This window comes from Chelonoidis abingdonii, chromosome 5 (genome assembly GCF_003597395.2).
Source record: "Chelonoidis abingdonii isolate Lonesome George chromosome 5, CheloAbing_2.0, whole genome shotgun sequence".
NCBI classification, from domain to species: domain Eukaryota; kingdom Metazoa; phylum Chordata; order Testudines; family Testudinidae; genus Chelonoidis; species Chelonoidis abingdonii.
In genome coordinates this window covers 65439618-65465374 of record NC_133773.1, presented here as the reverse complement: position 1 = coordinate 65465374, position 25757 = coordinate 65439618, and the positions used below count along the sequence as shown (strand labels likewise).

The window sequence follows — 25757 nt, the reverse complement described above, 5'->3', positions numbered from 1 at the left end:
AGCCCTTCACAAGCTGACGGGTATGAGAGGGAAGTAACCCAGGGGAAGAAACCGCTAGTCAAGTGGTTCACCACAACCCCAGGGCCCCTGGGTTGGGACCTGGAGTAGAGGGCGGGCCCAGGTCCCTCCCTCTCCACTCTCCTCCTCCAAGGACACTAGGGGAGTGATTAAGAACTGGTTCAGAGGCAAGCAATAGCGCCCTGAACCTGCCCCAGAGAAGAGAAAGCGCGAGACCCAGCAGAACAGTACCGGCAATTTGCCACAGTAAAGAACAGCAGGGAGATGATGTAGTTATCAGTGATGGTAGTGAAAGGAAGAACATGGGATGGCATAAGAGGAAAAATGTGTTCTGGGTTGGAGATGCCTAGTTTAAGAAAACAGGCAAACAGGAGGACGGTTCCAGAGGTGGTTGGAGCTGTACACTGGATTCATTTGAGTGTGATCACCTTGTTTGTGTGTGTGTGTGCCAGGATTTGGCAAAGTTAGAAATATATCTGATCTTCATGGTACAGCCCATTGTTCTGCACCTCAGATTTGCGAATCCAGTTGAGCAAGTCTTTATTCAGTCTAGGTTTGCTCAAGGTCATTCTGTCCTGGGAGAATTCAGTAGTATGAAAAGTGCACTGACCTTGTTGGCAGATGATCCTTTGCTAATAATAGGCGAACATCAGTTGTCCTTGCTGATATGTTGTCCTTGTTGATTATTTTAGGTCAATCAGCATCTTCTGACGTTTTACTGACTCAGTTGTGGATTTTGGCAGGACTGGATAAACTCATTCTTAAGTAGTTCTATTCTTTGCTCCCAGAGAGATGCTGAGAGTGCTATTGGACTCATTGTTCTGAGAGTACTGTCATGTGGGGTGCTGCAAATCTCTTTTGCTACCTCTCCTGTTCAATATATACATGAAGGAAACAGTGAGATGATTTGCTCTGCAATGTAACACGTCAGGGTGGTAGCAATGTGGTCATTTGGCTGTAGCATAAAATTTAACCACTTTGCCTGCACTTTTTTGCTCACTGATCAGGACTAACATACAAAAATTCCAGAACCTTTATCATATTCCAGTAACCGCCATATAATAACTTGCCATATAAATGTTTCCTTCTTTGCATACAGACGTGTAAATTCCCTGCCCTCCTCCCTGCCCCTCCTCGAAAAAATTACTTTGCTCTGAAGTGCAACAGCAGTATTCAGGCCTGGTTCAGTGACAGGTTTAAGCATCAGACAGGACATCAGAGTTAGCAACAAGAACTTTTGTATCATTGGAAAGAAAATAATCCCATTTTTCCCAATAGGATACACACCACTTACTTATAGCCCTGGTACTGTATGTTTTGAGATATATGACTGAAATACAGTGACATTATTATATAGTAAATGGCAATTCTGGGTAATTTTTAGAGGTTTCTAAAATGTGGTGGATTGAGGACTGTGTTGGAATTGCAAGCTACCATTTTAAGAGCATAGGTGGAGGCTTCTCGGTCCTACTTGTGCATTAGGGTGCTCTGTAACAAAGCATCCTATCCGGTCAATCTGGAAAGAGACAGCTTAAAAACAAAGTAGTGACAATTTTGCCTCACTGCCTTAGGGATGAGCCTGTCTTCTCTCTCTCGTATGTTATCACTCGGAATTCTAAGAATTAAAGTAGTGTTACCTTAAACCTTCCAACAAAAGTATTTATTTTTTTCATCTAGCTTCTCTGTGTGTATTCAATGAATATAGCATGATGATTATAATTTCTCTCTCTCTCTGAGCCCTGTACAGATGGATTCATCATACCTAAGGCACCTGGTTTTACATCCAGAGGGATAAGACAAATATTATTTATATACATTTTAAAAACTGACTAAAACATTTGTAAAATGGATTGTCTGTAACATATATATCGTATATGAAGACCATATGACACTGTGGGATGGAATAAAGGTCTTATCACCACTACTCTAGGGTGAGCTGTATGACTCATTGGCAAGGACATATTGTTCATGAATGATAAAACCAAAGTCATGCCACACTCTCATATAGTCTATCTATGAACTTTCTATTTACAGCTGTGAAATATTATTTCTGTAGGACTAAAACTCTAAAGATGACAAAATAATTCCACTTTTTGGCTGGACTCCAGGATTTGCTCTCTTTTCATATTTGCCTTAGAAATGAAGAACCACTGGGCTAGATCCTCAGCTGGTGAAAATCAACATTGCTGCATTAATTTACCCCAGCTGTGGATCGGATGCCAAACTTTTAAAATTGATTTAATAGATAGCCTCCACAAGTAGAGTGACTTTTAAGCAGCCAGCTCTTGTTCCAAGCAGGAAGCATTTCTTCTCAGACATTGAAGAGAACTGTAATGTCCAGGGTTTTTCCTTTTCTGTGGTGGCTGTTTTCAGATGTGGAATATGACTACATAAACCAAAGGATGTGAAATTATTGGGGCTTGGTAGCTTTTTCCTGCCACATCTGAAATGTCTTCTTTAAAAACAAATGCTGTAATTAGTGATGCCCTAGACAATGTCTAAAGAATGATCAAGTTCTTTTAGTTTCCAATATAAAAGAATTATTAATATATGGTACTGATTCTATTTTGCCTCTTCTCAGATGGTCTGCCATGTCCTGTTATTCTCTGGGATTCCTCTTTGGCTCCGACAAATAATAGGACCCATTCTTCAGTGAGGCTAAATTGGGGGGCCTATCAGCAGCTATTGAAACAGAAGTGCTGGCAGAACGGCAAAGTGCCCAAAGCTGAGTGGGGCTGTACTGAGATCCATCACCATGAATGGTCCAAGATGGCACTCTTTGATTTTCTTCTGCAGGTAAGGGAGCAATGTAAAGTGTTTACTGTATACAAAGAACACCAACCTTTGCAAGATTTATTTGAGCACCAGTCTGGTTAAGGATAAACCATTTTCACAGATATGTCCAATGATAAAATTCACTGTGGGTTGCATTTTGCAGAAGGAGAGTGTTTAAAAAGATGGTTTTAGTTTTTGTCTTTAATGAGAAAGGTATGTGCTTGTGCTTCTTTGGCTTGTTTCTGATACACTGTACAACCCCAAAAGATAAAGGACAATAGGTTGTGTTCTGCTCTGCTTTGCACTCTGTGTATTCATTTACACTTGTGGAAAGTGAATGTAAACTGCTGCCATTCTGGTAGCATTTTACACCCACTTTGTACAGGTGTAAATGAATATACAAGATGTGAGGCACTGGAGAGTCAGGACCACTATGATTAAGTCATGGAGACAGATCCTTCACTGATGTGTCTCATTTTCATTCCATTTAATAGAACTCATCTGCTGAGGACCTGGCCCTAAGTTATTTTGCAGTTCCAGTCTCACATGCTCTTGGAAAAGGCAGAGAATCACTTGCAGTGACAACAGTTTTCTTCATTTCCCCTTCTCCAGCAAAAGGCTGCTGTTACTCTGCCATAGATGTGAGGATCTCATTGATCTTATATCTTCCTTCTTATTAATGTTTTTTAAAAAATAAATGATATTCCTTCATCAGCACTCTTCTTGCCAAGAGGAAATCAAGTGCTATAACATGAGCCTCCAGTGTGAAGGGGTGACCAAAATGGCTAATGTGGTCTTTGGATGTATAAACAGGGGCATATTGAGTAGAGTAAAGATATTTTACCCTGGTATTTGGCAATGGTGCAACCACGGCTGGACTACTGTGTCTGTTTCAGGTGTCAACAAGTTAGGAAGGATGTTGAAAAATTGTAGGGGGCTCAGAGAAGAGCAACAAGAATGATTTAAAAAATTGAAAACATACCTTACATTGATAGACGCAATGAGCTCAATTTATTTAGTTTATCAAAGAGGGACAATTGAGGGACAATTTAATCCTGACATATAAATATCTCTATGCACAAAACTAAAATTTGGTAGGGCTCTTTGTAGCAGGCAAAGGTATAACAAGATATAACAGAGAGATGATGAGAGTTGAATAGCTGGAAGTTGAAGCAAGACAAATTTAGACTAGTAATAAGACTCACATTTTTAATAGTAAGGGTGAGTAACCACTGGAACAATTTACCAAGGATTGTGGGGGTTCTCCATCAATGGAAAATTTTAAACCAAGATCAGATATTTTTTCTAAAAGAGATGCTCTGTTCAAGCAGGAATTAATGTAGGGATGTTTTATGGCCAGTGTTATACAGGAGGTCAGACTAGAGGATCACAGTCATCCCTTCTTGCTTTGTAATCTATGAAGTGTGTATGCACTTTTCACACATCCCTAGGATTTCACAATCAAGTGCGCAAATACAAAATGGGAAGCTGGCTATGAAGGAGCACTGCAGGAAAGGATCTGGAGGTTATAGTGGATCACAAACTAAATACGAATCAACAATGTAACATTGTTCTAAAAGAGTGAACTTCATTCTGGGATGTATTAGTAGGAGTGTTGTAAACAAGACAAGAGAAACAATATTCCATTGTACTCAGGACTGATTAGGCCTCAGCTGGAGCATTATGTCCAGTTGTGGGCACCACACTTCAGGAAAGTATCGGGGGTAGTCATGTTAGTCTGTATCCACAAAAATAACAAGGAGCCTGGTTATTTGCAACTGAAGAAGTGGTTTTTTACCCATGAAAGCTTAAGCCCAAATAAATCTGTTAGTCTTTAAGGTGCCATCAGACTCCTTGTCACTTCAGGAAAGATGTGGACAAATTTGAGGAAGTCCAAAGGGCAGCAACAAAAATGATTAAATGTCTAGAAAACGTGACCTACAAGGAAAGATTGAAAAAAATCAGGTTTGTTTAGTCTGGAGAAGAGACGACTGGGATGGCAGGGGACCTGAGAAGTCTTCAAGTACATAAACGTTTGTTATAAAAAGGAGAATGATAAATTGTTCTCCTTATCCACTGAGGACAGGACAAGAAGTAATGGGCTTATGTTGCAGTAAGGGAGACTTAGGTTAGACATTAGGAAAAACTTCTTAGCTGGAAGGGGAGTTAAGAACTGAAGCAGATTCCTTAGGGAGACTGAGGAATCGCTGTCATTGGAGGTTTCTAAGAACATGTTAGACAAACATCTGTCAGGGCTGGTCTAGATTATTCTGAGTCCTACCTTAGTGTAGGGGACTGGACTAGATAACTAGTACTTCTATTTCTAGTACTTCTAGTACTACATTTCCCTGATTCTAGAATTGTCCCCATTATTTTGCTATTGCTGTGAGCTAGACCCAGTTCTTATTACATGGTAACCAGAAAAGTGAAACTTGAGTAATTTCTACAGGCACCAAAAGTGTTTACTACTGCTCCTACTCATTTTGCACTGAGCTACTTGTAGAGTAAGGGACTTAATCCCATGAGTTAGTTTGAAATCAGTGGAAAGACTCTCATTGATTTAATGGGCTTTGGTTCAAAACTTCAGTCTCAAAGATTTCAAGCCTATTCTAACAAGTGACTGACTATTTTCATAATCAGAAATACATGTACTCCCAACAGCTCTCTCCCTTTCATTAATAGAGTGTTCCTTCTCAGAAGTGATTTGAAGTTAAAAATAGGAGACTGAGGTTTGTTTCAAACACCTAGCACCAAATTCTGCTCTTAGCAAAGCAGGAAGTAGCTAAGAGTGGACATGAACCAAATTTACAAACCTGATTTCCAACTCTTCACACACAGCTCAAAGGTAAACTGGAGATAAGGCACCTGATAACAAAAACATAAGCATTAGGTAAGCCATGGCTTGTCAATGGAGATCAGGCAAATTACATTACATGACTAAGGACTGTATAATCATAACCTTAGTCCTTAACACAGACAGGCACAAATACAAAAAGAATAGATGATAGGAACACTTCACAGATCAACCAGTCCATTCACAGCAATCCATGTCTTGATTTAGTCCATTGACTTCATCTTTGTAGCAGGGCTACTATTTCCTTCCCTTAAGCCTGGTCCCTCTGTCATGTAACTTGATGGATCAAAAGGGGCTGGCAGTTTGTTCCATACTGACTGAAGTACGGATGATAGTAGATTTTCCCAGTGTGAGAAGTTCACTTAAGACCTTGATGGGTGAATGAAGATTTGGGCTTGTGTGAAGAAACAGGACAGCCACTGGCAGTTATAACAGGGATTTAGAGCAACTTAAACTAGGAATTAGGGCAACATCCTAATCCCACAAAAGACTAAAGTTCTGATCCATACAAGTACACCAGTGCAAAATAGTACTAAAGGTATGTGTAGCCATTACCTCCACAACCATTTTGAAAAGATTTTCTTATATATATACTGTAGGGATCAATCCTTGCATTAGATCACATAATAAATGTTTTCCATCTCTGATTTCCATGATTCTTTTTTCGCTATGTAGAACAGGCTGCTCTCCATCATTCTTCCGTCCTCAGTATGCAACCCATGTAATTCATCGAACAGGTGTAACTAAGGGAATACTGGTCAACTATATTTTAAATTCATACTTTGACCAAATATAATTTCATGGACTAGACTATAATTGACCACTGAGCAGGTGTGCAAGGAGTAGGAGGGCTCAATGAGACTTACCCCTGCTTATGTTTCTCCATTTTAGGGTTCGGTCATAATCTGAGCCCTTGTAACCAGTTGAGCACAGTGAGAATTAGGGATAGCAGCACTATACACCTCAAGGCTATACTTTCCCACCCATTCCTTACATTGGCCAACAAACCTGCTTGGATGTGGAGGGAACCTCATGATACACCCTCTTATGAGCTGGCACATCTTTCATTTTCTCCTACATAATATGGAGATGTGTGTACACTGTTTCTCCAGGAAGGCCTGTTAGTTTAGTGTATATCTGCACTGCCCCCACCAGGCACCTGCATCTAGAAGCTACAATAACCCCTGTTTATATGCAGAATTTCATCTCTCATACAATTCAACATTCTAGAAAGTCATGTTTTTTAAAATGTAAAAATCATTGCATTTGATTAGACACAGTCTATCTCTGTCCTTCACAAGTTTTTGTTTTTGACCAGGACGAATGGATGTTTCACTTTTTGAGTTATATTTATGCAACACTGCTTGTGCTAATCATAGAATGTGAATTTTCTGCCTAAAATAGGTTGTCATTTGTGTAATGACTCCATCCTCAGTCCTACTGTGAGTGAGTAATGCTCGTAATCTGATGCAAAGTCATATGTGGATTATATTGATCCTAAACATAGCAATAACCCTATAGGAATAGCACAGTGTGTGTCAGAGCATTTTAAATGGATTTTGATTTGTTAATCTAAAAGTGCTAATGTGTTCGCATTTAATGGTGTAAAAGATAGCATGGTTCCTGTGTTGATGCACAGAAGTATCTATTAATTTTTAATTTTAGTATCTTCTAGAGTAAAGCAATTTAGCAATGAATATTATGTTACCTCTGCTGTTATCCAGAAATAAATGTTAACTATTAGATGAGATACAACAGGCTTGAGCCTTTCATAAAATAAAAAGGAAGCAGATCACTTTTACAAAGCAGACTACAAATCTGGGGTATCCTACACTTCCAACAAATGCCCTGCTGCTTATCAGAAGTGTATGCCAAGCAGCTGAATATGCTCATTCTCCACAATTCATGCTTTCTCAGGATGTACTTGAACATACAGCTATCTTTAAAGACATTTCAACAGGAGAACATGGATACATGAAAAATCCATAAAAAGGGACAGATGAACAAGGGAACCTGAGGTGACATGACCAACATAATGGATTGCATTCATCACTAATAAAAGTGATCAATGTATTGCACATAAATGGACTGAGAAGCCTTCAGCTGGCTAGTACTTCTCTAACCACTTGGCAAGTATTGCATTTGAGTATTAACCTCTGAGCTATTCCAGTACTAGTAAGCAGATTGGTTTGCCTGAATAACTTCAGACATGTTGATACTCATTTTTTCTAGTTGTGCAAGAGATGGTGACTGGCTACCCTTCATTCACTCTGAGGTTTTCCTGATCCTAGCCATTGCCAGCTAGCTTGTCCTTGTTCTCTCTAAAGTTGGAAATCTTCTTACTATGGTACAGTGTGTAGTTGCTGGTGAGAATACGTTTCAGGTTGGCAAGTTGTCTGTGGGCAAGGATTGGCCTGCCACCCAAGACCTGTGAAAGTTTGGGATCATTGTCCAGGATACCCCACGAGGAAATTAGGAAACAGATCAACAGAGCCAGACGTGTACCCAGAAGCCTCCTACTGCAAGACAAACCCAAGAAAGAAACCAACAGGACTCCACTGGCCATCACTTACAGCCCCCAGCTAAAACCCCTCCAACGCATCATCAGGGATCTACAACCCATCCTGGACAATGATCCCACACTTTCACGGATCTTGGGTGGCAGGCCAATCCTTGCCCACAGACAACCTGCCAACCTGAAACGTATTCTCACCAGCAACTGCACACCGTACCATAGTAACTCTAGCTCAGGAACCAATCCATGCAACAAACCTCGATGCCAACTCTGCCCACATATCTACACCAGCGACACCATCACAGGACCTAACCAGATCAGCCATACCATCACTGGTTCATTCACTTGCACGTCCACCAATGTAATATACGCCATCATATGCCAGCAATGCCCCTCTGCTATGTACATCGGCCAAACTGGACAGTCACTACGGAAAAGGATAAATGGACACAAATCAGATATCAGGAATGGCAATATACAAAAACCTGTAGGAGAGCACTTCAACCTCCCTGGCCACACTATAGCAGACCTTAAGGTGGCCATCCTGCAGCAAAAAAACTTCAGGACCAGACTTCAAAGAGAAACTGCTGAGCTTCAGTTCATCTGCAAATTTGACACCATCAGCTCTGGACTAAACAAAGACTGTGAATGGCTTGCCAATTACAGAACCAGTTTCTCCTCCCTTGGTTTTCACACCTCTACTGCTAGAACAGGGCCTCACCCTCCCTGACTGAACTAACCTCGTTATCTCTAGCTTGCTTGCTAGCATATATATACCTGCCCCTGGAAATTTCCACTACCTGCGTCTGACGAAGTGGGTATTCACCCACGAAAGCTCACGCTCCAAAATGTCTGTTAGTCTATAAGGTGCCACAGGATTCTCTGCTGCTTTTACAGATCCAGACTAACACGGCTACCCCTCTGATACTTGATTAAAGAGAAAAATAGTCTGCATACAAAGAAAAGTGTGGTAAGAGTGCAATCTGCTAGACCATGGAATAGTTTTTTCAAGTAAAATCTCCACCATGTGAGTTATTTAAAACTAGAGAAATATATTAAATACAGAAGATATAAAAATACATCAGGTGCACTAAAACATTAAAGTTGCAAAGTCAAGCACTCAAAAGTTTGGACATGCCAGATTTTGGGTTGTCTGAATCTTAATTCAGACCCCTTGTGCATATGCATTTTGATACAGTCTGTAATTACATAAAAATATTAAAAAATAAATGGACATTTTTTAGTCTATACTTCAGTTCCCCCTCTGTAAAATCAGGATAATAATATCACCTTACCTCACTGGCATGTTATGAAAATAAATGAATGTTTTGTAAAGCACCATGTCCATGAGGAAATTGATAATTCTGTATTCACAGCAGGGTTTGACTACTGTGCAGCAAATCAGGCTGAAGGCCGCAACTTGAACAACGATGATAAAACTAAATATTGAATAGCTACTCATTTAATTGATCACCATCTGTCCTGTGCAGTGAATGAGACAGAGATCTTGTGGAAAAAATAGCATGTAGAAGAAGACTGTATCGTAATGCATTCACAAAACAAGGCTGAATTAAAGATGCACTGGCAACCTTCATTCTGGCATTTCTTAACTGTTGAGTACATCACTTTGCCTATAACACACTATATGATGCAATCCTTTCCTTAGTGTACTTAAGTCTGTATCAGTTCTATTGTATTCCAGCTCAGAGAATTAAAGAAGATGCTGCGTTCTGAAAAATCTTGTGTTTGATTTCCCCATTGTGTTACTCAGGTTTGACTCTGCTGTCACTCCACTGATTTTTTTTTAAATAGAGTTACACTGGTGTAAGACTGGAATAACAGAGGTGTGAATCAGGACCTATGGGTACAACGTGGAGCCTAGGAATAGGTTTTAATAATAGATGAATTGTGGAGGATCAATACTGAGTTCTTCCCTTCTCCCCTCCCCCCCACTGATTTTAATTAAGTTTGCTCTGAATTCATGAACTTGGAATGCTGTCTAGTAAGGAATGATAGTTTTTTCCAGACTCCGACAAGTCTAAGGAATAGATGGCCTGGATCCACAAGAGGAGTTAGGCGTGGTGATGCTGAGCATCACAGTGCATAACTTTGATTTTCTAGATGCCTAAATGTGATTCACAGAGTCTGAATTTGTTACCTAAGCTCCTATATAATGAATGGGGAGAGATAGGTGCTTTATGTGATTCATAAAAAACATCACATTTAGGTAAGGAGACACCTAAACTAGCCAATGGGATATGCTGACAAGAGGGGTGTGTGGTAAGCATTCCCTCTCCCATGAGATAGGTGTCTAAGTCTAGGCTACAGGGAGGCACCTATCGCTACTAGCATTTCACAGCTGGGGAACCTCTTTGGAAGTAGGTGCCTAAGTTATTTTTGCAAGAAGGTGGGGTAGGGGGCAGGGGAAAGGAGGCCAACCACTTCCTTCCCTCATAACTCTTAGCTTAATGCTTAGGATACTTATCTGGGATGTGGAAGGCTTCTGATTCAAATCCCCCTTCTCCCACACCTGTGGATGTGCCACCTCACAGGTGAGTGCTCTGACATTGGCTGTGCGATATTCTGATGTGAGGCTCCCTTTGTCTCTCCTGTGATGCTGTTGCATTCTAGATTAAATAATTAAAGAGTCAATTGGGACAGAGAAGAAGAGCAGAAATGTGAGTGACTCACTAGCTTGGTGGTTAGAGTGCTCACCCAGGATTTGGGGGATCCAGTCCCCCTGCTTCAGTGATTCTTTATTTAGTCACAATGGAACAGCTTCCACAGGGAGACTTACTGAGGGTGCACCTCCTCAGCATAGCCCAGTGGTTAGACCACTCATTTAACAGGTGGCAGATTGCTGTTCAAATCCCTTTTCCCCGTCATGTGGCTGGCAGACTCTGATTGGTGGTCTCCCACATCCCAGGCGAGTGTCATAACCAGGGCTAAAAGTTCTGAGGGAGATCTTGCTTCTCTCTCCTCCCTCCATTTGTATTGTGTGAACTTGCCTAAGGGGTCCAATCTTGTATGTGTGCTCAGAGTCACCTTCATGTGATTCAGTTTATTGAACACCTGGCTTCTCCTGGTTTTTGAATTGCTGTGGGGCTAAGGTGAGAGATAGGCACCTGGATGCCTAGAAGAAAACAGCAGTGTGCGTGCTCAGAGGCAGAAATGTAGGCTTCTGAGGACCTTCTATTGCAAAAGTTTAGGTGCCTACAAGGTTCAGTGGGCATTTTGGTCACCACAGTGGAACCTAAAACTGGGACTTGGGCTCCTTTTGTGCATCCAGGCTGGTATAGCTAAGAGTCAAACTTTGCATCCTGTTGAGTTTCATTTTGGTCATATATTGTGTTCATTTCCAGATCTACAATCGACTGGACAGAAATTGCTGTGGGTTCAAACCTCGCAAGGAGGATTCCTGTGTCCAGAAAGGACTGAAGCTGAAATGCGAAGATCAAGATTCTGTTGACTTGACACACATTATTCAGAGAAGGCATGACCCTAGGCACTTGATCTTTATAGATAATAAAGGTTTCTTTGACAGAAGCGAAGACAATCTGGATTTCAAAATATTACAAGGAATCAAAGAGTAAGTTTTAGGATATCCCTACAAATCTGCACAGGGTTCAATAGGCTTTTCCTAGCTCTTCATTTAGGATCAAAGTCTCTCCTCTCTTGCTCCTCAACACATAGCCTGAGTGAAAGGGCTGTGCTCTGAGGATGTCCCCAGGGATTAGGAGATTGTGAATGGCATGAGGAAGCTTTCTTTTCTTTCCCCACCCAAAAAGAAGACATTGTTGCAGTAGCCCCTGTGTCTCTTTTATGTCTCCTCCATATGGAAATTTGACTAAACTAAGGTATGGGTATACATACTTTTGTGTCTAGGCAGATATTATTATTACTTGGAGCATCACACGTATACTAGGTGCTTTATAGGACAGTTACAGCAAGATCCTTGCCACCAAAGGCATGACTGACAAAAGGGAGGTGAAGGAGAAAGGAGGATCTAGGTGTGAGATCAATAAGCCTATCTAGACTAGGAAAATCTGCACCAATGTAACTTCACTGGTGTCATTACATGGTGGAAACCTCTAATGGAGGCACTTTGCAGATAGGCAAGTTACTGCAGAAACACCACATGCTGTCAGTTACTGGAATAAATTGCATCAGTGCAAGCCCCATTTATATAGATTGTCATGCATTTACACCTGGAGTTCATGCTGCTTTAAAAAAAAAAAAAAAAAATGGAGGAAAAAACCCATTATAAACAAGGGCCCTAAAATGCGGTGTCTAACTTTAAGCATGTCAGTAGGAAATAAATGGGATGTGTACATATAGATAGGCATGCACTGAAATACCTTGATGAATCCATGGAATTGGTTGTTAAACCACAACATAAATATTGTAGTTCAGAGTGATGCCAAGGCTGATAAACTCCTTTACACTTTTTCAGGTTCCCTGAATATGCAGTTTCAGTGCTGAAAAGTCAGCGCTTGCGAGAGAAGCTTCTTCAGTCTCTCTTCCTTGACAAAGTATATTGGGAGAGCCAAGGAGGTCGCCGAGGAATTGAAAAACTTATTGATGTGGTAGAAAGGCGTGCCAAAATTCTTCTCACCTATATAAATGCCCATGGAGCCAAAGTATCACCCATGAGTGAATGAAAGTCTTTTTTTCCCCTAACTCGAAGAATTACAGTTATATAAGGCAAGAACTGATGGCAAAATTGCTTTTTCTTTTAAAATTCATTTAATTTACAAAACATAACAGTAGCCAGGTAAGCTTGGGTTTGTTTAGACATTTGAAATAAAAGTTATATAGTATAAAAGTGCCAGTTCTCCAACTTTCTCTAACATCATTCTTAAATGCATTTATTGCTGTGTTCTTCTAACAAAGATGTCTAAACAGTGTAATAAACAATGCAATAATTTAGTACAAATATTGGATTCTCAATCTTCTAAACTTTCTTTTATTCTCTCAATTAAGGCCAGATCTGTCTCCATTGTATACTTTCACCGGGTATTTCATAATTAAGAGTGGGATTGTCAAAAGCACTCAGCCTTGGACAGCTGCTTTTATCGAAGTCAATGGAAGTTGTAACATTGATTTAAATGGGAGCAAACATAAGCCAATGCTGAGCACTTTTGATTGAAAGTCCCAATCTCAAAGTATAATCACACCTCTAATAGAGAACATTAATTCAGGGAGTTGCATTCTTTCTTTTTTGTTTCTTTAGAACACACAAACGTCCCGTGTCTCCTATGGCTGGTATTTTTTTTATTGTGTATGTTATATTGTGAAATCTAGGGACCAAATTAAGTTGACACTTAAAACAGGTCAAAGAAAGAATCTAAGTTTTACCTGAAAACAAGAGTCCCATGACACTTTGCAGTTAAATTAACTTTAAGGAGTGAAATTTTACTAAGCAGTAATCTTTAGCATATTTTGAAATTGCTGCAACAGATATTAAACACAAAAGTAACATTAAACACAAAAGTGTGCAAGAGGTATAAGAAATATTATTACTCCAACAAAGGAAATAAATAATAACTAATCATAAAATGTTGAGGAAGTTGGAACGTTACAAGGGAGCAGGGAACTTAGAAAATAACCTAAGATAAGAAGAGTGTACCAAAAGAAATGAATAGATAAGGGTTGGAATGATAAACAATGGAATAATAAGGATATAATTACCCTAGGAAATCAAGAGAAAGTAAGACCATCTGGAGACTGAATGCAGGCTGTCAGAGAACTACAAGCATTGGGGAAGGTCTTCTGTAGTAATCTGTGTGTGCTGTTTTTACTAACTGTTAAATCAGTAAATCCAATCAAAACTGATTTATTGGAGGTTTGTTATTTATTAAACTAATCCAGACTTGAAAGAACCCGTCTCATTAAACATATAGACATAAATATATAATCACAATTAACATTTTTATCAGTTACTGGTAATCAATTAATAATTGATCAATAACAAATTATCAATAGCCTGCTTATGCTAGCACTTGGGAAGGACAAATACTTCCTCCCTAATGACTTATTTGGACCAAATCTGACTTTTTTTTGTCCCCAGTTTGTCCAAATTGATCTGCAGATTGTTTTATGTGCTGTTTTTAGAGTGTAATATGTATTTGCCATTTGAATTGTTTGGTACTTATGGATCACGTGATAGGTTTCTGTTCCCTGTTGGCCTGAATCCAACTCCAAGAATCAGATTTCCAGTACAGCTAATGGTGATTATAAATTCAATATTAACTTTTTGTATATTCTGCTATATTAGAGTAATGTTTTTGTTTCTGCAAATGTTCCTGTCTATTTTCTAGAATTCTGACAGAAAGCAAACAGAGAAGGGGAATGAATGTTAAAATAAGAACAGAAAACTTGCTTCTAGTATTCTCTTAGCTCTAAATGTAGCCTCTGGTGTTCCATTAAGAATGTCCACTCTTCTTCAAGAAGATACTTTGTCGTTAGAGATAGGACGAATCATAAAACATCAATGGCGCATATCCTCGACTGGTTTAAATTGTTGTAACTGTGTTGACTTCAAAAAGCTATGACAACTCACACCAGCTGAAGATCTGTGAGAAGTATTTCTGAATAGAGGGGTATTAGGAAATTGAGACATTAGCCACTATTCGTCTTGAATAAGACTTTTCCTAGGTCTTAATGTACTTCCAGAAATAAAACATAAATCAGTGTTGAATACCATAAAAATATAACTGTCTCCTAGTACTCAATAGACATTCAAGAAATTTTTTTGAAGGTAGTGGTCATGTTACATGTTTCCATGCATACCTATCTCTGACAATGTATGTACAATAGTATTTTTCCATTGTGAGAAATTTAAATACAGTTGTACAGTTTTTTAATTAAAAATTTCAAATGAGTTGAATTCCATCACTTACAGCTGATGCTGCTCTCATTTAACAAAGTGTAAATCAGAAGTAATGCCAGTGGAGTTCTGTTGGCATGAGAGGAAAATCACATCCTCAATGCATTAACTTCTGGACCAGATGAGCCAAAGCCTAGGGAAAGGTAGTGATCAAGAGGAGAAATAAATGGAATTCAGCAAGGATTTTGATTTTTTTTTTTTAATGGACTCATAGGTGCTGGAACAAGGGGTGCCGGGGGTGCTGGAACCAAGGGTGCTGGAAAAATGTGTATGGGGGGAAGCTGAGAGCCAGGAAACCAGACTGTAAACCCTGTATATAATGGAAACAATTTCAAGCCAGGGGGTGTAGCAGCACCCCCAGCACTCCTAATTCCAGCACCTATGGCCACACACCCCAGCTTGAAGTGGTTGTGATCATATACAAGGTTTACAGTTTGGTTCGATGGCTCTCCGCACCCCCACTATACAAATTTTCCAGCATCCCTGAATAAACTCATCGTGTTTTTTGCTATTACTCTCTGTATGGTTCTCTCTTTCCCTGGATACTATTCAATGCTTTTGTGCGTGTGTGTGCATGCGTGTGCACATGTATATGTTACTGTCAAGATTCCTTCCCCACTCGGAACTTTAGGGTACAAAAGTGGGGACCTGCATGGACAGTTCTAAGTTTAATTACTAGCTTAGATCTGGTACACTGCCACCATCCAGAAGTCAGTGTCTGGAGCACTTCCTGTCCTCCCAAAACTCTCCCCTCCCTGGGTGGCCTTGAGGGACTTCATCAATTCCCTGGTGAACACAGATCCAAACCCCTTGGATCTTAAAAAAAGGAGAAATTAACCATCCCCACTCCTTTCCCCCACCAGTCCCTGGTGAGTCCAGATCCAATCCCCTTGGATCTTAAAACTAGGAAAAATCAATCAGGTTCTTAAAAAGAAAGCTTTTAATTAAAGAAGAAAGGTAAAAATCATCTCTGTAAAATCAGAATGGAAAATACTTTACAGGGTAATCAAATTCATATAGCCCAGAGGAACCCCCTCTAGCCTTAGGTTCAAAGTCACAGCAAACAAAGGTAAAATCCTCTCAGCAAAAAAGGGACATTTACAAGTTGAGAAAACAAAAATAAAACTAATCCTCCTTGCCTGGCTGTTACTTACAATTTTGAAACATGAGAGACTGGTTTAGAAAGATTTGGAGAGCCTGGATTGATGTCTGGTCCCTCTTAGTCCCAAGAGTGAACAACACCCAAAACAAAGAGCACAAACAAAGACTTCCCTCCCCCAAGATTTGAAAGTATCTTATCCCCTTATTGGTCCTCTGGTCAGGTGTCAGCCAGGTATACTGAGCTTCTTAACCCTTTAAAGGTAAAAGAGGCATTAACCCTTAACTATCTGTTTATGACAGTTACACATTTTGTATATTTTGCCAAATGCAGTCCCAATACCCTAAGCAGCTTCCACAGGGTGTAAGGTCTGTGAGGCTAATGACACTGCCAGTGCTAACTTCTCCAAACTGGGTGAGGGAGGATAGAGAGTGAGTAGAACCATGGCTAGCCACACAAGGGAAAAGACATTACTCTTTCCAAGGGTGATCAACAGCACTCTCTGAGATGCAGGGATTCAAATACTGTGTCTACTTCAGCAATAATTCTTTCTAGCGTTTATCTGCGGTGTATCTGCACATTGTTTCCCAACATCACTGTGCCTTAATGTTTCTATATATAGTCCTTCCTTCAGCTTAAGGGCTTCATCTTGCACCCCATATTGAAGTGCATACCCATTACTCATGCAAATGCTCCCATTGACTTTAAGGAGTACTGATATGAGAATAGGACATAAGATCAGGCCTTGAACTGTTACTAATACAGGTGATGATAAATACAAACCCTGGAAAGCAATTGTCATCTTTGGTATTATTTGTCCTATCATTGTTTAACATGATGCTGAGTACAAATCCAATGACTAATGATTGATACAGGGCATAGGAATACGGAATAGCTGAAGTAAGAATAACTTTGAGGTTTTAATTTACAAAAGGTGAAAGATTTCTCAATAAACAAAAGAATTCCGAACATTTCAAGTGCACTTATATAACTACTTATGCATTGGTTTCAGCCAAACAAACATTCTGCATAGTTTATTTGCTGCTAATATGCTCAGACAGAAGAGATCTGCTCTCACCTCAACAGCTGGAATAAAGCTTATAGTTAGATTAATTTACTTCATTTTTAAAACAGCAACCTGACAATGAAATGACACTCCTGTCTGAAAAACAGAATAAAATGAATCCATTAAAAATAAGCCTTGCTGTGCCTGTATTAGGGATCCACATTCAGCTAAAAAACTGTGAACACTTGCTTCATTCGTTCATTCCTACATCATCTGTGCTGGCCTTCCTTCCATTTATGGACATATGGGACCAGACATAGCTTCATGTTCCACATTAGTTGGAGGGGTGTAGCCAATGGCAGGGATCCAAGGTCTGTGGGTGGAGGAAGGCGATTGTGTCATTCTTGAATCTGTCTGAAAAGCAGAACCACATAAAATGGAATTATAAAAAAAACCTAAGGAGACCATCACAGATTTAATAGTATTGAAAGACAGAGTACAAAACAAGCACAGATGCCTTGAATCTCCTCAACAGTGTGCCAGTATGTTTAATAATCTTGATTCTTTTCAGAAGTACAGAAGATGAGAATTTTTGCTCATCATAGTGGGAGCAATATTCCTCCTTCTTTTCCATGTTATCTAAAATACAGGCTATTGCTCAAAAACTGTCCATAAACTACATGATTTCAAAACAGTGTGTATATATGTATATATAGAGAGACTAAATTAAGGGATACATTTCCAGTTGGCTTTTACCTGTACATTCTGGGAATGCCTCTTTAAATATATGTAAATACCTTAGCTTGTTTCTAAATAGTAGTCAGCTGTGCACACACATACTGATTTGTGTGTACAGTTTGGTGTTTACATGTACAATTGCCTGATTTGTGTACTAATGCCAATTTGTATACGCATGTGTGGGCTGACAAATTGAAAATTTTCCTCTAAAAAGTACAGTATCTTCATCTGATAATTGTTTCTGTATAAGAAATCTTCTAGTTATAAATAAAGAAAAAATGACAAAATGCTTGTTATCTGAGTGTGAATTGACAGAAGCTGGGAATGGGCAACAGGGGATGGATCACTTGGTGATTACCTGTTCTGTTCATTCCCTCTGGGGCACTAGGCATTGGCCACTGTCGGAAGACCGGATACTGGGCTAGATGGACCTTTGGTCTGACCCAGTATGGCCATTCTTATGTTCTTAGTTAACTGTAGAATATTAGTTCTGAGATGGTTGCCTAGCACTGTAAAGCTTTATATTTAGTGTTACATCCAGCACAGAATCTCTTTTCTCTTTGACTCTTGTGACAGGGTCAGCCCAGATGGCTACGAGAGTGGTCAAAGGTAGATACATTAGCTCTAGGTTAAGCAGGTCCCTTTTCCCTGGGTAAGATAACAGGGACTATTCCAGAACACTTAGGAACTTTCTAGAACTAATTAAGGCAGGCAAGATAATTAGGACACCTGTAGCCAATTGGGACGTTACTAGAATTAATTAAGGCTAATCAGGACACCTGGTATAAAAAGGCTCTCATTCCAGTTAGTGAGGTGTGCATAAGGAGCTGGGCGTGAGAGGACATGCTGCTGGAGGACTGAACAGTACAAGCGTTAGCAGACATCAGGAGGAAGATCCAGTGGGTGAGGACAAAAGGTGTGGGAGGAGGCCATGGGGAAGTAGCCCAGGGAATTGTAGCTGTTCCAGAAGACACTCTAGACAGCTGCAGTCCACAGGGCCTTGGGCTAGAACCTGGGGGAGAGGGCATGCCTGGGTTCCCCCCAAAACCTCCCAACTCCTGATCCAGCACAGGAAGATATCTGAGGCTAGCAAAATCTGCCAATAAGTGCAGGACCCACCAAGGCAGAGGAGGAACCTTATCACACTCTGAATATTTTAAAAATGTCATTGTGGTGTCTTTTTTTTAATTAACACTAAAAAAATTGCCATAAGCAATGACTCATTTAGGCAATTATTTCTGGTGTGTGTGTGTGTGTGTGTCCTGGACTATAAAGAATAAAATGAGTATGTTCACTGGGATATTTTGTTGGGATCCCTGTAATTTGCAATAGTACCAAGATCTGCTCTAATTATGGCTCTTACAGGATAGTATTGATGAGATGGTCTTTTTAAAAGAGTTATAGCCTTGAAGATGCCTCTTTCAAGAAACAATCCAGATGAGATTACGACGCTTTTCCTGTGGAAACATTTTCTAGCCATTTACTCATGAGACTTATAATTCTTTCTTAGTAAATGAGGTTGACTAGCAATGAAGCCTGTGAGTACTGTGGTGTTACTGTAGCCTAGTCTTACTCAAGCATTTTTGTTTGAATATTTTTTTCTTAATTTGAAAAGAAAAACCCACATCCATTTGTGGGTGACATTCTGATGTCAGAAAGGGATAGTTTCTAGTGGTTAAAGGGATAGTTTCTAGTGGTAAAAGAATGAATGGGTTTGGGAACAAAGAGCCAAAATCCCTGTCCCACAGCAGCTAAGTGGATAAAGTAGCCCAAAAGTTTTTATTTTTAAAGTCTCTGGAGTGTACATTTCTTCAGAAGTCAAAAATATGTTAATGGGCAGCACTAAAATTTTTATGCATTCTTCCCTCCCCATGCAACAAGTAATCTGTATAGTTTTATCATTCATATTTTTGTATTTGCAACCCCATGCTCTGGGTGTCTGTAAGCCTCTGACTTCCAGATGCTGGGACTGGATGACAGGAGTGGATCAGATAATTGCCCTGTTCTGTTCATTCCCTCTGAAGTGTCTGGTATTGGCCACTGTCAGAAGAGAGGATACTGGGATAGATGGACTGTTGGTCTGACCCAGTATTGTCATTCTTATGTTCTGAAGTTCTTATAATTAATTATCATTTTGTATTTGATTGCCTTAACACTTTTCTATATTTTAGATCAAATTTTCCCCTCACCTATACTGCTATAAATCCACAGTACTGCATTAATTACATTGTCAATAAGAACAAGATTTTAACTGAATGAGGTTATTTCAGATTTATAGTAGCATACTCAAGAGCAGAGGGCCAGATTGTGACCCTAATTCTGTTCATGAAGGGGAAATTCCACTTGCTGATGTCAAATCTGTCATGCAGATGGGTCCTGTCAGTTGCCTCCACAGCACCGTCCCATCCCTTCCCAGGACATATTGATGTTTTGCTCTGTATGGGAGAGGGGGTGGGGACTGGGTTGGGTGGGGAACACAAATCATGTCATCTGGCACTGTAGAGATTAGGTTGAAAAGGTAATATACCCTGCAACCCCAGGGAATCTTCCATGACAAGGAACCTACTTTAAAGGACCGAGGCTGGAGAAGTCCTGGCAGCATGACTCTAATGAAGTGGGCAGGGGAGCTGTCTAGGATATGAGCTGGAGCAGAGGACAGGGCCTCCAGTCAGGTGACACTCAACTCCTGCTGATACTCTGGGCTCCAGACAGGTCTCCTGGAACTGCAAGATTTTTAAGCTGGCTTCAGAGTCAGATCCACCCCCAAATCTCATAGAAGAATTTGGATGATCCAGCTTAGAATTTGAACATTTGAAATAAGTAATTAAAATGAAATTCATAATGGCTTGACATCTGCATCTCTTGCCATATGTTATGATGCAAATGCAGAGTAAGACTAGTACTCAGTGAGATGAAGGAAGCTGTAATTTTTCAAGATGTGCCAACATTTTCTTTTGCTACAGGAATATGAGAAATTACTTCTGTTCTTCCAAAGATGGATAAGATTCAGTTTTGTGAAGCAGTTTGGACTCCATGCCCACTTGAAAGAGTCCAAAAGACAAGCTTTTTCCAACTTATGCATTATCATTTCAGGTTTATAGGGAGCTTCATAACAATTTTACAAAGTACTTCCTATGAATTCTATTTTTTGGAACAAGATGTGATTGATCACATATTGTACCAATGATATTTTCATTGAAAATCTTAATGAAATTTTGTACATTAAAAATTTAGATATCTTCTTCCTTCCTAATGTATGTGTATAGCATAGATCAACTGTGTGGATGTGTCCCAGAGAATGATGAAAACAGTGTCATTAGTCCTCTTAGTGATGTTTCTGTGAAGTTTAGTTCATCCTTCTCTTCCCTGGTGATCGCTGTATGATAGGTACAGTCACTTTATGTGAACTCTATAGTTTAATGCACAGAGAATGACTGGTCAGCTTGGAGCAACTTGATCTGAAGATCTTTCAGGAGATAGTATCCTGTTCATTGCATCCAGGTTCTTATGATGTGCAACTCTGGTAATTGGCATGTGGCGCTAAGTTGATTTATACCAGCTGAGGGCCTGGCACAAAATATAGAGCAATATAGGGAAGATAAGAAATCAGTCATAAAAAAGTAAAGAAGATAGACTGTGTGATATTGTGAGGTGGATAAGAGATGGCAAAAAATGCCTCCTAATGTATAGCAGTCTGCCAAAGGACGAGAATGGACAGTATTTAAATGGATACATAGTATAAAAACCTTCTTTCACTATGGACTCCTATTCTTGGCAGACATTAAATTGGACTGAATTTAGCACTTGTCATATCAGTATGGTCTAATAAACTAAAACTGATCTTGAAATAGGGGAATCTAACTTTCTCTAAAAATTGTTTGTCTCAGATTATCAGGACTTTTCCTTGTTAGCCGTTTGCTCTATGCTTGTCATTTAATTATGTAGGTTTGGCATTCTCTGCTAAGGAATGTTGTCTCTGTCTCATTTCACAAAAACATTAACCTGGCAGTCCCTGGAGGGCTGCTAAGCAGCGCAAGCATGCTTTATCAGTGATATTCTTCAGCTTGTCATGTGAAACACTTCAAGATTTGGATGGAATTTAATAACAAACTGTTACAGAAAATGGTACCAATGTCAGACAGTTTTATGAAGTGTGAGAACTATGTCTGGCAGATGGTAAAAGCTGGGGCTTCGATAAGCCTTTTTGGTTTGGGAATTTAAAAAAACAACAGGTCATACTTCTTAATTCTCTATAATACATGACCTATCAGAGATAAAAATGGACTGAATTTCCTGCCTCCAGTCTCTCCAGAAAAGGAAATGCACACTCATATTGATAAAATGTTAGAGAGCTAAAGGGCACTAACAAGATAGCTGTGGTGCAATTGTGGTAAACCTAAACACAGGAGACTGCTGATACCCAAACAGCAGCTAATTTTTTATTATAAAAGCATTGTGTTCAGGGAAGATAAAGGAATTAACTATTTGAAACAGAACAAGCTCTAGTTCTGAAAACCTTGGGGTCTCTCTGACATCTCCCTGCAAATGCTTGAGCTGATGGCTAGACGCAAAGTGGGTAAAAACAGAAGTCTTAACCTTCCCCCTCAAGCCTACCCTCCTACTTTTCTCAGTCACTGTGGCCAATGCCACTACCCTGCTTGTCACTCAGGACTATATCCTGGGCATCATCTATAACTCAGACCTTTCTCTAAGTCCCCACCTCCAGGATCTAGCTAAATCTTGCCAATTCTTTCTTAAAATTCTATTTCTAAGACACAATCTTTCCTACCTCTCTACTCTGCTAAAACACTCATCCAGGCCCTTGTCTTGTGGCATGATTTACTGCAACATCCTTCTCTCTGGCCTTTACAAATGCAGCCTTGCCCTGTTCATATGCATTCAGAATACTGCTGCAACAATCATTTTCCTAGCCTGTCATTGATCCATGTCACCCCTCCGTTTGCAGCCATCTACTGGCTCTTTCTCGATTTTGTCAAAGGTAAGCTACTTGGTTTACTTTCAAGGCCCTTCATGGCCTATCTCCACCCTACCTATTATCTCTCATTCATCAAGTCTATCCTCTGCATTATAATCCCATTACAAACCAGCCCACATATTACCATTAGCTAGATCCTGATTGACCAGTTGTGTAGAAAGACCAGGAAGTGACTGGGCAGAGAGATTGAACTACCCTCTTACTCCTAGTGAGTGTTCCATTGAGAGACGTTTCCTGGGCAATCGTAAGCTTGCATGTTGTCACCTATGCTATGAAAAAAAACTTTCAGTTCTGGAGCTGTCTGTCCAACAGCTATCAAAGGACTGAATTAGTTATAAAAGGGAGAAAAAGAGAATGTTGAAGATAAGTCTTATTATATTCAAACTTAGAGTTTAAAAAATATAATATGAAATGCTGTATTTCAATAAAATACATTTTTCTCTGACTCTCCCAACCTGCCTTGACCCACCACAAAGCAGAGATAAGGGAGACATGGGGGTTTTGACAGATTCATGGCAGTAGTAGCTGCTGAAGAGTCACTCTGCAGTCAGGGCATGATGCTACCTCTCTCCATTTCTCCTTTGCAGTGATCACTAGCATTAGCCCAGTGCTGGAGTTGTGTGCTGACTAACAGGATTTGGGCCTTACTGCTTAGTGCTTTGGGATACCTGCAGCTGGAAATGGGCGAAAAGCCACCAAAATCTATGCTTCAAGCTGTAACTGGATGCATAAATGGCTATATCAGCATCGACTAAGCTGATAAGGTAATTCATGCGACAGAAGTGTTGATATATTCTGAGAGCTACAAAAGGTCAAAGAACAAAAGAGGTTAAAGCCTCATTAAAATCACAGCCTTCCTCTTCATTTTGCTTTGTGCGCTAGTATGTCTAAACTTGAACTTGAAATGCTAGTTTGCAAGTAGATGTAATGCTCAAATACAGCTTTTGTCATCTTGTTAGTGTTTGTGTTCTGAAGCAAGAGATCTGAAAGGCAAAGAACAACAGATTAAAGCTCATACAGTGTCAACACCACGCTGTGAAACAATTCTTACCTTACATCATGATGTGAGTGATAATCTGCGTGGCCATGGAGAGCTGACACATTTTTTTATGTTACACTGTTGCCTTAGTGCTAAGGTTTCTTTGATTTTCTGCTGTCAGCTTTACCACCCATTGGTGATGTCCTTCAGCTTTCACAACGGCTGCTTTGGTACATCTGTTTCAGTGCTTTTTGGTACATCTGTTTCAGTGCTTTTTGGCAACCCCACCTTCCACTCAATTTAGAGCCATATTTCAGCACAAATGCCTCATTTCTCTGTTTTTTAAAGTATAGTTATAGTCAGGAAACATAAATCCATTTACTTCCTGTGGATCGGTAAAATTCCACCAAATTCTGACTAAAAAAGCCTTGTTTGGTGGAACTATGAAGTGCTGGATTAGGAGGAATAACAGAATCCCACCCTCCACCCTAAAGGCAGGGAGTGGAGAACATACATAGCTTGGTTGTGGCTAGTGGCTCAACCCAGAGGTTGGTGAATGATGTAAGTCATAATATTGAAAAGTGAAGAATATTATGGCACTAGAAGCTGGCAGGATTCCTTAGCTGTTGCTTTCCAAGCTTTTTAACATGGCATTCCTTCTTGAGGTATGGCATTTTTGCAAAATACGTGTAATTTCTTGGGGTTTTGATGGACTCCATTGAATTACTCTTTAAGCCAGTCAGTTCCTTTAATTAAGTTTCTTGTTTAGGAGTCACCAAAGTGAAATGTGCTTTCCATTTTCATGTACAGAATTGAATCTGTGATATTCACTCATAAGTATAGTAAATGAGGTCAATGCCATAGTTATATATTTAAGAAGGATGAGTGGTTACAAAAATAGAGGCCCTCTGAATAAACTCTGTCAGAATCTGCTGAACTGAAACATCACAGGTTTAGGTATGACACATGCACCCTCACAATGTGATTGCAGCCTGGAAAAGTCCTGCATACTGGGAGACTTTCATTGGAGTGCATGGATAAAGAGAAGCTATGCTTTCCCATAAGGCCAGCTCCAGTCTCCTGCTGCTTGCACTCCACTCCTGGAGCGTGGACTTTACTCTACTGGTATTGGAACCAGACTGCATTTATCATGGTTTGGCATCACAATTCAGATTTGATCTGCCAAACCTTGGCCCTGATTCTGACCATAAGTGGCAAAATTCCTGATGACATAAATGGGAGCCTTTTTGTCTCAGTCTAGCTCTCCTGATCTTCATCCATCAGTTGTACTTTTGCTGGTTAAAAAAATATGGGTCTGAGCAATAGTCCTGGTTTGAAGACACATTCCCAAGGTTGGTTTTCTCTGTTCTTCTGTTTACACAGAAGTATATGTCTGCTCCATTCAAGCACATTTTCAAGTAATATTTATTTTGAACTGAAATGAAAATTTTCAAATTTTCCAATGAAAAATGTTAAAATGTCAAAGGAAAATATTCAAAAGAGAATTTTTTTTGTTCAGAATTTTTGTGGGGGAAAGCTCTAAGACTAACTCTTTGGTCTGTACATCAAAGCAATGGCTAAAATCCAGTGGGAGTGAGTGTCCTTTTCCTCGATATGTTATTACAGAGAACCACACTTTCAGAGAACAATTAAGATGTCCTTAAAATCAACATGGGTTCCTAATAGTGTATATATTTGGTAGTTTAAGGATTAAGGTATAGTGTGAAATAATGAAATAAGAAGTTTGGTTTCTTTCAGGATACAAATCTGTATAACTTTCATGGTTTGCACTAATGGAGTTGACTTCACATCCTTCCATTGGGGAGACAGCCAAGAATTCCTCCAACCCCACAGAAATAGCAGATCCATGTACATTTTGTAGGATATG

The 25757-nt window shown here is 39.8% G+C and overlaps 1 protein-coding gene across 2 annotated transcripts in view; it reads left to right on the top strand.

Moving 5' to 3' along the window:
- Nucleotides 1–17821, top strand: part of GASK1B (golgi associated kinase 1B) — a 34490-nt gene extending 16669 nt beyond the window's left edge. Inside the window, exons 3-5 of one of the 2 annotated variants that reach the window (XM_032803462.2) lie at nucleotides 2600–2814; nucleotides 11525–11751; nucleotides 12616–17821. In XM_032803462.2, the coding sequence (XP_032659353.1) occupies nucleotides 2600–2814; nucleotides 11525–11751; nucleotides 12616–12823 (650 nt within the window). In that variant the 3' untranslated portion in view covers nucleotides 12824–17821. Of the gene's footprint in view, nucleotides 1–2599; nucleotides 2815–10188; nucleotides 10262–11524; nucleotides 11752–12615 lie in introns of those variants that run through there. The other variant, XM_032803463.2, reaches the window with a different exon arrangement.
- Nucleotides 17822–25757: the final 7936 nt, after the last annotated feature.